Here is a 13272-nt window from a genome sequence, read left to right on the forward strand (position 1 = left end):
GAAGGTGACGATCAGCTTGAAAATCGATATAACGGCAGTAAAAAAAAAAAGAAATTGGAAAATAATCCAGCGGAGTATATAGTCGATTTTTTTTTAAATCACGTTTCGTTGAAACCGTGTTACAATAATCGCAAATTTTATACCGTGTTATATAGAAATTGTATTTTACAAGTACCGCATCATAAAGGGGATGCCTGTACTGTGTGTGTGTGTGTGTGTGTGTGTGTGTATATGCCGAATCGGCGTAAGATATCATGTCAATTGAAACAAGCCGTCCGTCTATGCGTCTGCTGCCGTATATCGCAGCACTCTGAAAATGAGACTCGGTGCACGTTTAATCCCAGTTATTAGCGACACGTCGCGTCTAAAATGCAGGTATGATGCTTTTCAAGCTGCACCATGCCATAATAAGTGAACAGTTACAGTGAATCAAAAAATTTCGAATATTAATATTGTGATGAGCGTAATCCGTTCACAAGTTCGTCCAAAATAACTACAAAACACTTTCACTATCATCGACCGTACGAGATATTGGACTAAAGCATGCGAGGGCAAATGATTTTCTGGATAACTAACAGCAGCACGTCTCCGTTAACTGCCAACGTACTAGCAATGAGGAGACGGTACACCATTTTTTTTCCATTATTATATTGTTAGGCATGTTCGTATACGGATTATGGGTGGGAAAGGAGCACTTCTAAAATCACTTTCACTAACTTTCTATCTAAATTTTTCCTATTACGAGAAAGTCGACATTAAATGATAGGCGGACAGACAAAGTGAGCTTAATCGATTCTAAATGGCATATAAATTGATAATTTGGATGAGGGCTATATTGATTTCGTCAAATATGGTTCAGAATAGCATTACGATCTTACGAATGTACGTAACGAGGTCTGTTCAAAATCGTTGTCCGAATCGATATAAACAGTTTTATCTTTATAGCAGGAGAGATAAAGAGGAGATGAGATTTTTTTTTTATTATTTGTACTTTTCTGCTCTCTTTGAAGAACGCATTTTCATTTTCATTAGCCTTTATGCTCACCTCAAAGATTCCAAAAAATGCATTTATAAAGCCTATCTAATTACGCCTATTTTTTCAATCTGTCTGTCAGTCTATTGGTGCGTGTCTTCTGGTGAAGGAAATGTTTCCAGTCGATGATTTCAACATTCAAGTTTTAAAAGCCGTTCAAAAATCTTGTACATACATAGCAGTCAAAAGGGAAGATGGCAGCTATATGTGGATTTGATTTGCTGCGATCAGCAATTAAGAAAACAAAGAAAGTTGACTTTTCAAATATCGTGGGCTATATGCAGTCGGCAGATTTTCTATTCGATTTTCGTTTTTTTTTTTTCTTTTTTTTTTTGTTGGTACACATGTCCACAACGTACGTTGACCTTGTTACCCATTTTTCATTTCCGGCAGATATAAGGGTTAGATGTGTTTTAATGTTTTTTGAGATTTTTGGTTATTAAAAAATGGATCAAAGTATAAAAAATAAAATTAAGTTCTCTAGTTTGCTTAAAATGTTGAGTGTGGCCCCAGCACATCAACAACAGATGGCAACGTTAAACGAGTGAAGAACATTGTTATAGAGAATCATTGCATCGGTGTTAGGGAAGATGCAGGGGATGTCGATACGTCGGCTGGCTCATGCTATGCCATTTTTTCGGATTTTTCAGCCGTGAAAGGTCAGAAATATTGCGCACGTAATCGTGCCTTAGCCGCCCTTGGCCTTCCTGCGATCTTTTTCTTTTGACCAAACTGAAAAGACCCATCAAGGTAGATGAAGACCGTATCGCTGAAAGTGCTCAAAGACCACGATACCAAAAAGTGCATATCAGAAGTGCTTGGAGGAATAGATTCATTTGAAATGTCAACGGAATGCCTTACATAACTACTACGTATGGCGTATCATGAATTATCAGTATTAAGTTTTTTAAGATACTTGTGAAATATATATTATATTTTCATTATTATTTTTTATTATTGATCTTAATAGTTGTAATATAGATTCAACGAGTTCATCAATATAACAATAATTATAATTAGATAGATAGACATCTTCACTATTATTCGCAATTAGATAGAAGCCAGATCTGCCATTGTAGGCTGGATGGAGTAAATGTAAAGAAATACGTAATGTGCTCTTTGACATACACATACATCGATTTATCATCTCCGGACGGTTTTTTGTCGCAAATCAAAATTCATTCACACCGTTTCTCACACATATTATGTAAATTAATTTCAACTCTTGGCTTTGAAGCTCGCAGCAATCTAAGCCGAATACACCGATATGTATGTTATTCGTGCACGTTTTTTTTTTTTACACACACGCACACGCGCACACATACATTAGAATAAAATAGAATATGTATGCATTGAGCTATTTTTAAACATATGTTATTTGCGTTTTGCTAAAGTTTATTTATTTTTCTGTGTGTGTTGTTGTTTTCTTCTTTTTTTTTTACGACTTTCTTTTCTTTTTTATTTTTATTTTCATTTCAATTTTTTTTTTTTTTTTTTTTTTTTGCATTTCGTTCCTTCATTTCTTTTTTATAATAATATTATATGCGTATGTATTTATATACTTAGCGTTGTGTGTATTGTTGCTATTTATAACTACAGTGAACCTCGCGTACGCAGTTTATTAGAGAAATACTTTTTGTTCTTCCTCCTCTTCTTTTGTTATATTTATAAATAGGAACTTTTTCTTAGTGGTATTATTATTGTTATTGTTTTATTTCTATACAGTTCAATAAATTTGCTATTTTTATTGTGTATTATAAAAAAAAAATTAAAAAAAAAAAAAACAAGAAAAAAGATGTTGCCAACAAGGTTTTTTACTTTAAAAATTGTATATTTGTATATCCATTATATACATGCGTACGTATAATTGTGTGCGTGTGCGTGTGTGTGCGTATGTGTGTGTATATGTGTATGTGTATGATTTCTGTAAAATGACGCCACCTTGTATAAACTGATAATGTGAATTTGAATTGTCGGACGCATTTCTTATGTTCCATACTCTTCTTCTTCTTCTTTTTTTTAACGTTAACTACCTTTATAAAGATAGTAATTGGGTTGTTAGGAAAATCGCGACGCGCACTTCGCCTAACGCCTTCGATAGTGTTTGTGAAGCATTAGACAACAATTTTTTGGAATCGTTTGTGTGAAGTCGCACTCTGAACCATATCACAGAGATATCACAAGTTACAAGGAATGCTTTAGGTCTTCCATGAGTTAAAAAGTTTTTTTTTTTTTAAGTGTACAAACAAGTTCATCCCGCTCAAATTGGTTGCTTCATAAAACGTATATGACGCATTCAATTTGCTATCATTCAGCATGTTTTATGTGTACAGCTATTATAAAAAAGTTGACATTGGATTCGTTAATTTCGATCGATAAAAAAACCCATTATTTTCGGTTATGACCAGCGAATATTTTTGACCATTTTTTTCACTTGGAAAATATTTTCAATCACATTGTATAATGTTCCCACCTATCTGGCATATACTGGCCATATCCCGTCGAAAGAATGATCTTGATTTGATAGCCATCCAATTATCGACCCAGTTCTTTCGCATTTCTTCAACATTTCGCGACTGTGTGCCAGTCAAGTCGTGCTGCATCGATCGATCGAACAAGTGGTAATCAGAAGGCGCTATACCTGGCGAGTACGCAGGGTGCGGCAGAACTTCTCATTCGACCCCCCCTGTGGTTTATCCTTGATAATTTTTCCAACATTTAACGGCCGAGCGTTATCATGCAAGAGGATGATTTTCCGTCTTTTAACCGTTAATGCTAGTCTTTTTGATTCAATATACGTCGGTAGACATCTGCAGTAAAAGTATGATTCGGTTTTAGCGACTCTTAATACACTACACCGTACTGATCCCAACATATGCACCGCAAAATTTTATGGCGTTGAATATTCCATTGCGGTGTCGATGTGGATGACTGCCCTGATCTAAACCATGATTTTTCATGCTTAAAATTATCGTAGTAGACCTCATTTTCATCGCCAGCCATAATACAAAAGGAACTTACCTGTTTTGTGGCTTCAAAGGCGATAGAGCACTGTAGGCAGGTGCTTCAATCGATTTGGCCCATTTTCGAAACGAACCTACATGGAAGACCTTCCAATGTTTCTGCCATATTTGAAGTTGATAGGTTAATTGTTGCGGGCAGAAGAATGCTTACAACAGACTTTACACAGGCCGGCAGAAGAACTGGCGCATTTTCAATAGCGTTTGTCCTTGGGTCAACGTGACTGTAGCAAATTTCCTCACAATATCTCAAAAATTGCAAACTGCAGATTGAACATAAATTTACATGGGGGCGGATATCAGACGGACAGACCGGCTTAAATTAATTCGGATTATAATTCTCGAATCGATCGGTGTAGGCGAAAAAGGCGGATGCTACCTTAAGTCGTTAGTGGGTGTTACATAGGAGCGCACCAAGTTAATATACCCTGTACCAGATGTGGTGTAGAGTATAATAATTCTATATATTCTCACTACTTTGAGAAATCGAAATAAAATTGACAAAGCTTAAGTTTACACTTTCTGGGTTACACAAAGAATGACAAAATAATGAAAGAGGGGAAGGGTGTATGTGTTTGTGTGTGTGTGTGTGTGTGTGTGTGTGTGTGCTGCGTTTAGTGTGGACAAATAATAATTTAATGTTAAAAGTTTGAAAATATTTTAATTTACTCTCTAGATTAGTGAGAGGAACTAGCCGTCACACATTCGTTTCACGTAGCTATGCAGCATCAAGAAATTACTTGTATTAGGACCCGTAGCGTGAAACTCTGAATTAATTTTATTTTTTCATACTTTCTTTCACATTTTCATAGCTATAATCATTATTTTGATGTGAAAATTTATGCGGTAAATATGACCATATGGGCATCCAAGTCGCGTTATACCTTACACCGACACTTGTAGTATATGGGCGATTTTATATATTGAGCGGATGTATGCAACAATAAGAAGGAGTTGAGATAGAGCCACCTTTTTATTATACCGATCGATTTAGAATCACTTTCGCAATTCATTAGAAGCTTGTCTATCCGTCTATCTCCGTCCGTCTTGTTTTCTTGTATTCAATCTACAGATATAGAATTTTTCAGACATTTTCATCGCCTTTCAATTTACTCCAACGGCGCACGCTATTGATAATGATAATGTTTCGGGTTGGACCAAAATAAAATCTAATTTTAAAAGATTGTTATATGAATAACTGTATTAAGCGAAATTGTGTATGGTATTTGATGGTGTACACAATATTTTTATTAGTTTTTGCTTTTTAGATTTCTTTTTTTAATTAAGATTTATTACATGTAACCATATGCATATAATTCATTTTTATAATTTTCATTTCGTTACAGTTGAAAAAGAAACAAGAATTACAAAAACAAATGCTATTGCACACATTTCAGGAGAAAAGCAAACAAATGGAACTGCAACACAAATTACAATTGGAAAATAAATTTCATGTAAGTTTTTATTAAAAAAAAAAAAAAAAAAAAAAAAAAAAAAAAAAAAAAAAAAAAAATAATAATAATAATAATAATAATAATAATAATAATAATATAAATAGAAACGAAAACGAAAGAAATTCATATTTAAAGCATAACATCCGTTTTATGCGTAGTATTCATTTTCATTGTTCACATTTATTATTGTTATTACTACTGGTGGCCGTTAATTAATATCGAGGTCATCTGTGGAGAAGGTTTTTAAAATAGATTCAGTTTCCTTAAACAGAAAATTTTTCATTTGTTTTTTTTTTTTTTTTTTTCGTGCCGCAGCTAAGAAAAAACTTTTATACGAAAATTATTCAATGGCCCCGCGTTCTTTAAATAAAAAAAATCGATTTTTTTTTTTTTTTTTTTTTCAATTTTATAACAGGCAGACAGAGTCATATTTGCGTCGATATAATAGAAGCGAACTAAATTGAAGTAGACATAGTAAAAGTGTTTTTTTAATGACTTTATTTATGTTGCTAATGCTAAAAAGCTTGTTTGTGTGTGTGTCACAGAGAATACGACTTATGACACTTGAAAGGATATAAAGTAAAGGATGTAAAGTTAATTGCGCGTTTTGTTAAATTTCACTAAGCCCAATAATACGAGCGTATTTTTGGCCGTTACCCTTATAACGCATTGTCTTGGAAAACCATTCATTATATTGGCCTAGTTAGTTGTTGGCCCCTTATAATGTTTTTTCTTGTTTTTTCAAGCATAAGACAGTAAGTACATGCTTAAACAAGTAAGTACATTATATTCTATCGTGACCGAATCTTGCATACTCACCCACCATTGTTCTCCTAAAAAAAGGCAAAAGAATTATATTTTCATGCTCTATAACATGGAGTGGGCGTGGCTGATTGTTTCTATTTTCAAAATAAAAATTTCTGTCGGATGTGGCATGTGGACGTTGTAGACGTCCTTCCTTGGAAAAGTTAAAGTCAGTTCCTAATTTGTAGGCGATATCTTAATTTTCGCTAACGGGAAAATGTTTACTACAAATATTTTGCAGTGACGGAAACACACAATGGGGCAGACGGACATATTTATTTGCATTCCAAATTTGAAACTGATCAAGAATTTATGTATTTTTTAAAGTTTGTTTCTGCGTCGGAATAAATAAAAAAAACATTAAATTATATTCTTAGTTTACTTGGTGCTGTGGGCGTATCCGTCAGCCGATTTGGCCCATTTTCAATATTAACCTGCGTGCAAGAGTCGATAGGTTCGTTTTTGCGGCCAGTAAAATGTTTACGACAGACGTTACACAAACGGACAGACGGGCTTGCTTAAATCGCTTTAAAATTTAATGCTGATCAAGAATATATACGCTTTTTATGACCCCTCTGATGCTTCCTTCTGGTTGTTGCAAATGTTTTAACAAAATGAATATGCATACTATCCTTCCGTGATGCATAAAACAATCATTGCAATTCGGGAAATTAGATGTTTTTTCGAAAAGAAAAAGAAAAAAAAATCAGATCGATCGACCCATAGATTGCTAATAATGTTGATAATGATCTGTGTACCGTCTCTCTGACACAAATTGAAGTTGATACGCCCGATTTATGTTTCCAGGAATAGAAGAAGGTTAGATTAAAGATCAAAGGATTATCGATTAGTAAAAAAATTTCTATAGAACCAAATATTTGCATTTAAAGCAACAATTAACAGTAGTTTCCCTTAGTCTTACTCGTAGTAAATAGATAAAAGCTCTTTATTTCGGCAAGTGAAGACTCGACTTCCGTTAGAATTATTGTATCCTACACTGCTTGTGGCATAGGATATATTAAATTAATGCGAACACCCATGTTAACGTAACACCCAGAAGGGCTTAAAATAGCATCCACCTTTTTCGCCTATACAGATCGATTCAGAATCAAAATGCGATTTGATCTAAGCCTGTCTGTCCATGTATATTTGTGTTCAATCTACAAGATGCAATTTTTGAAATATTGCGATGGAATATGCTGCAGTCACGTGTTTTGATACAAGGACGAATGCTACTGAAAATGGTTCGATTCCGTCAATTTTTGCGAGCACTCCCCATTTAACGCACTATTCTGAAAAGTCATTATATGGAAAAAGAATTTGCAAAAGTGACTAAATAATAATATTTCGAAATTTTATATCGATATGAAAACTTTGGACCGGCTGTGGCGATTTTTGAACCCTCTCTCATGCGACAAAACGATATAAATTTCAATGCGTCGTCACGAAAATAATATTGTAAAAGTAATTTAAGTGAAGAGAGCTTTTCTGTATCAAATTTGGATCATCTCGACCTATTTTTGGAAACCTAATTTAATAAGGATTTTCATGAAAATTGATCCTTTGTAGAGCAGCAATAATAGTAATTTCATACAAAAACGTGGTGTTGTGTTAGACAATGTGATCTGGGTTATTTAACGGCCAGCCTTGACCGACTGTAACGTTCTTACTTGTTTTTTTATTTAAAAAAATTTCATTGCATATTATTTCACGACATATTTCCGATTCGTAAAATTTGATTATGTTTAAGAGAAATGTATAAATTTTGTAATAAAATATCTAAGAAAATGGCAAAAACATTTTGAACTTAATGTAATTTAGTATGCGGTGCATTCACATGGCGCTTTCCAGGAATTGCAAGAACAAAGAATTGCAGCAGCCGCTGCTGTCGCTGCTGCTGCTGCTGAAGAACAGCAGCAACGCGAGAGACGGGAACGAGAAGTGGTTAAACGGAAAGAGAACAGTGCAAATGCCAGCCCCGAAGTTAAACAAATCTTAAATGTAAGTACTTTATTTACCGATAGCTAAAGTCTATTATTATTATTATTTTTATTGTTATTTTATTATTCGTACTATAATCAACTTTTGTTCGTATCTTTTTCTTGCGTCAAGTGTTTCATATTAAGTCGCAAACAAGCCGCCAACAATTCAAATGGCATGTCAAATACTTCACCGTATCGGATAAATCATCCCAGGTAGGCGAAGAAATTTTAAATTATTATATAATTTAAAATTGTTTTCTCGTTTTTCTTTTTATTGCGCGCGTATAGAAGTGTGGTAAAGAGTTCTTCGGGCGAATCGATCCCGTCCGGCGCTGTTGCAAGTTCTCATCCATATAAGATACCTCAGCCACCGCCCTCGACATTGCTTAAATATGAATCGGATTTCCCTTTACGAAAAACTGGTAAGTAGTTAAGAGGGAGATGGAAAAGACTCTCCGTCTCTCGAAGATCTATTGATGTTTTTGCATGTAATTCTTTAAAAAAAAAAAAAAGATTCTTTTGCATATATATACATATGTATATGTATATTCAAGCCCTTAATTAACATAAAAGCTAAAAATTTATAATAACAATCAATTAAATGAAATTGAATAGAAAAGAAACTCTGTCGTTTATTCACTTTACCTGTCACGGTTAGTTTAAATTTTGTTGTTATTATTATTTTTTTGTGTTTTTTTTTTTTTTTTTTTCAATGAAAGAAAGTTTTAGGTATTTGTGTATATTTTAAAAATCAAATCTTATGTTACTCTGTACACACAGCATCCGAACCAAACTTATTGAAGATGCGTTTAAAACAAAGTGTTATAGAACGTAAAGCCCGAATATGCGGACCAGCCGGTTTTCGAAGGCATGAACGTTTATTACATGCGGCCCAACGACGTCAACAGAAACAGAATTCCGCCTTAACAAGTATGTATGTGTATATAAGTATTTCAAAAAAAAAAAAAAAAAAAATCAACCATCAACCATATACGCACAGCGGTTGAGTAGAGAGTTAATACTTTTATTTTTTGAATAAATTTTTTTCGTACGATATTTTTATTCTTTAATTGTTTCGTTCGTTGTTGTTCAAAACTTTTTTGTTGTTCTTTAATTTTCGTATTAACTCGCTACTAACTATAATCGAAAGCTTGACTGAATGACAATTGTCTTGTACAACAGTTTTTACAATTATTGTATTGTTTACTTGTATTTGTTTTTTTTTTTTTTTTTTGTTTTATGTTTTTTGTTTTTAAATAATATTTTTTCGTTTTTTTTTCGATTAGATTGTAATAGTACCTCCGATTCTGGACCCAATTCACCGCCTGCATCTAGTCTTTCAGCTGCCAACGTTGTGGGCGCAAATCGTGGTTCGCCTACCAGTGCTCCTATACAAGAAGAGAATGAAGACGGCAGTCAATATCAGCCTGGTCAGCGCAGCAGCATTAATGATTTGTCATTGTTTAGTTCACCTTCCATGCCGAACATATCCCTGGGCCGTCCTCATTTGCCAAATGCTCATAATAATACGGCTGCCAATTATGCGATGCTGGCGGCTTTGCGTCAACATGTTAACTCTATTCCGCCAACAGTGGCCAATACGGGTCCTCCAACTTATTACAATCCTTTAGCAGTACCATTTGGACGGCAACCAGTGCCACCACCTGGTGTTATGATACCTCCATCTGGGAGCGCTGTTGCTCCGCCACAATCACCGGTAGTACGTTCCGCTTCGGCCACCTCGACATCATCATCGCAGGCTTCTCTGGTGGGTGATGTGGCCCCGCCACAGGCACATGCAGCTTCTGCCGGAGCAACAGCTCTTATGCATGTCGCTTCCACGGGGGGTATACATACTGTTGCTTCGGCTGTTAGCCATTCATCACAATCTCCTACAGCTATATACGGTCAGCCTATTACGGATGCTCAGGTAGCCCAAGCACATCTCAATAAACAAGGACATCGTCCCTTGGGTCGCACACAATCAGCCCCATTGCCATTGGGACATCCAATGTTAACCGGAAGTGGACAGATTAATATCGCGCAAACGCATTATGAAAATAGTGATGTAAGCGAAATAATTTTATTTGAATAGATTAGCTATCTTCACACTTGTTGATATGCATATTAAATTTTCTTCAGGCTGAGCGTCAAGCTTACGAACAACATTTGCTACTCACACAAAAAATCCGACAAACTGTATTAACCCGCAGCGGGGGTACAGCAGTCCGAGATACTCAACTGAAAGAAGAGGACGCTGCTGAAGTTATGGATCTCACCGATAAAAAGAAACCACCAAAGACGGTGCTAACTAGCACGATACCTACCAGCACTTCACAAAATTTACCTAACGCAACAGCGCCCACATATCCCGTGCCCCCGCCAGCTTGCATCCCAAAGGGACCCAACAAGTTGATGCGTGATAAAGAGTATTTGCAACAGCAACGGGAATTGTTGTATATGCAATCCTTGCAAATGGATGATGCAGTAGCTAGAGGTCTAATAAGACCTTTATCGCGTACTCTCTCCTCACCTTTAGTACATTTAGGACCGCATGGCTTAAGTCAAATACCTGACACTGGTCAAGCAACACATGTTCCTCATGCGGGACCGATTGTAACATCATCTTCGGCTGATCATATACCACCCGTAAACCTAACATTACCACACGGTCGACAATTGATCGATCTCTCAATGGCGGCTCATGGCACACAACGTTCAACCGGCGATGCACTGGGTACATTAGCCGGGCATAAAATAACTACCGGTCTAGCTTACGATAATCTCATGCTCAAACATGCCTGCATTTGTGGCAACAATGCCATACATCCTGAACATAGTGGTCGCTTACAGAGCGTGTGGGCGCGTCTAAACGAAACTGATTTAGCTAAGCGATGTCATCGTCTGCGATCTCCTAAAGCCACGCTAGAGGAAATACAATCCGTGCACACGGAAGCCCACGCTATGCTCTTTGGTTCCAATCAATGTCAGTTGGCAGCAAATCGTCAAAAATTCGAAAGTGTTGCACCCTCAGCAAGTTTTGTGCGCCTATCTTGTGGTGGTGTAGGTGTAGATTTGGATACTACCTGGAATGAACATCATACAGCGCTAGCAGCTCGTATGGCAGCTGGTTGCGTCATAGATTTGGCCACTAAAACTGCTCGAGGGGATTTGAAAAATGGTTTTGCTGTAGTGCGGCCACCGGGTCATCATGCTGAAGCAAATTTGGCAATGGGCTTCTGCTTCTTCAATTCTATAGCTATAGCAGCAAAATTGTTAAGGCAACGTATACCTGAAGTACGAAAAATTTTAATCATAGATTGGGTAGGATTTCCTCTAAAAACCGTTGAAATAATTTGATAAATATATTAGTTTTCATGTTATTACGTAGGACGTCCATCATGGTAATGGAACTCAACAAGCTTTCTATGATAATCCTGATGTATTATATCTTTCCATACATCGTCATGATGACGGTAACTTTTTTCCCGGTACTGGTGGACCCACTGAGGTAAAATGAAAGATTTAAAATCATTAATATTATATTATTTACTAAATAATTTCTGTTTTTAGTGCGGTTCCGGAGCTGGTTTGGGATACAACGTAAACATTTCCTGGTCGGGAGCTTTAAATCCACCTCTCGGCGATGCCGAATATATTTCTGCATTCCGCACCATTGTGATGCCTATTGCTCGCTATTTTAATCCCGATATCGTTTTAGTATCAGCTGGTTTTGATGCTGCTGCCGGTCATCCCGCTCCATTGGGTGGTTACTTGGTATCCCCGGCCTGTTTTGGTTTTATGACTTGCGAACTTATGCAGTTAGCCAACGGTAAAGTAGTGTTAGCTTTAGAGGGTGGCTACGATTTACCTGCTATTTGTGATTCGGCACAGGAGTGCGTTCGAGCCTTATTAGGAGATCGTCTCTCGCCTTTGCAAGAAAATGAATTAAATCGTCCACCATGTCAAAATGCCATTGACACGCTGCAAAAAACCATAGCCATACAGGTAAGCCTTTGCCTTAATTTGTATAACGTACTCTCAAGCACAAATTGACCGATACACAGTCAATTGTGCTTGACTTGCACAGTCTATTGTCGAACTGCAATTATTGGTAGCTTCATCAACATCAAAATTGGGACAGCGAGTTAGTAACGGATTTGTGATGTAGATTCTTTTGCCTTAAAATTCTTCAAGTAACTTGTTTTCAAAGATAGCTTAGGGCCTCTGCTATCGATATGAAATTTGATGCAAATATCTGTCAGCCTTGTATCCCTTAACAAGCCTGATAACAATTTAATTTATCTTTAGTAACTATATATTCTTAGCCTGAAAATCTTTTAATGTCCGCGTGAAAGGGAATATAAGTTTAATCTCTTCTTACTTCTTAAGTCTCATTGAAAGATTTCTCAATCCGTTTTTAGACCTTAGAAATAAACATCAGAGATCACATCAAGTACACATACATTGTATATTCGGTCGATGGTAAATGTAAAAGATACCGCCACAGCCGAATAAGCGTAATTTTCTTACTTATAAATTCTCAAAAGCTATAACGGAGGAAATGTTAATTAATGTAACTTCTCTTTTGGCTTTTTACCTAGTCTCAGCATTGGCCTTGTGTACGTCGTTTAGCGCATACTGTAGCGATGTCTGCTTTAGAAGCTATTAAAATTGAACGTGATGAGTCGGAAACTGTAACTGCAATGGCTGGACTTTCTATGCAGCCTTTAAATAAGTAAGTATTGCATTTTATTGTGATAAATGTTTCGTGACACCTCGAAATATGCAAAGAAAATCCCATAATATATGCATGTTTTTAATCATCGTAAATAGCCAAACCGATTTAGACATATCTGTCCGGCTGGCCGTATGTTAATATCACGATTATGATTTTAAAAATTTTGTTTAAAACACCAAATTGAAATTTTTCTCTATCATTCTTATCAAATCTGTTGGTCACAATTACTGATTTTGAC

General features: G+C 36.0%; 1 protein-coding gene across 14 annotated transcripts in view; it reads left to right on the forward strand.

The window, feature by feature from the left end:
• Positions 1–13272, forward strand: part of LOC119642099 (histone deacetylase 4) — a 50833-nt gene that overhangs the window by 36507 nt on the left and 1054 nt on the right. For 13 of the 14 annotated variants that reach the window (XM_038041178.1, XM_038041109.1, XM_038041733.1 and 10 more), the window contains 10 exons: positions 5400–5507; positions 8133–8312; positions 8424–8506; positions 8582–8715; positions 9074–9223; positions 9580–10361; positions 10436–11617; positions 11685–11804; positions 11867–12301; positions 12898–13031. In XM_038041178.1, coding sequence (XP_037897106.1) covers positions 5400–5507; positions 8133–8312; positions 8424–8506; positions 8582–8715; positions 9074–9223; positions 9580–10361; positions 10436–11617; positions 11685–11804; positions 11867–12301; positions 12898–13031 — 3308 coding nt within the window. The remainder of the gene's footprint in view (positions 1–5399; positions 5508–8132; positions 8313–8423; positions 8507–8581; positions 8716–9073; positions 9224–9579; positions 10362–10435; positions 11618–11684; positions 11805–11866; positions 12302–12897; positions 13032–13272) is intronic. The other variant, XM_038042019.1, reaches the window with a different exon arrangement.

This window comes from Glossina fuscipes, unplaced genomic scaffold (genome assembly GCF_014805625.2).
Source record: "Glossina fuscipes isolate IAEA_lab_2018 unplaced genomic scaffold, Yale_Gfus_2 0, whole genome shotgun sequence".
NCBI classification, from domain to species: Eukaryota; Metazoa; Arthropoda; class Insecta; order Diptera; family Glossinidae; genus Glossina; species Glossina fuscipes.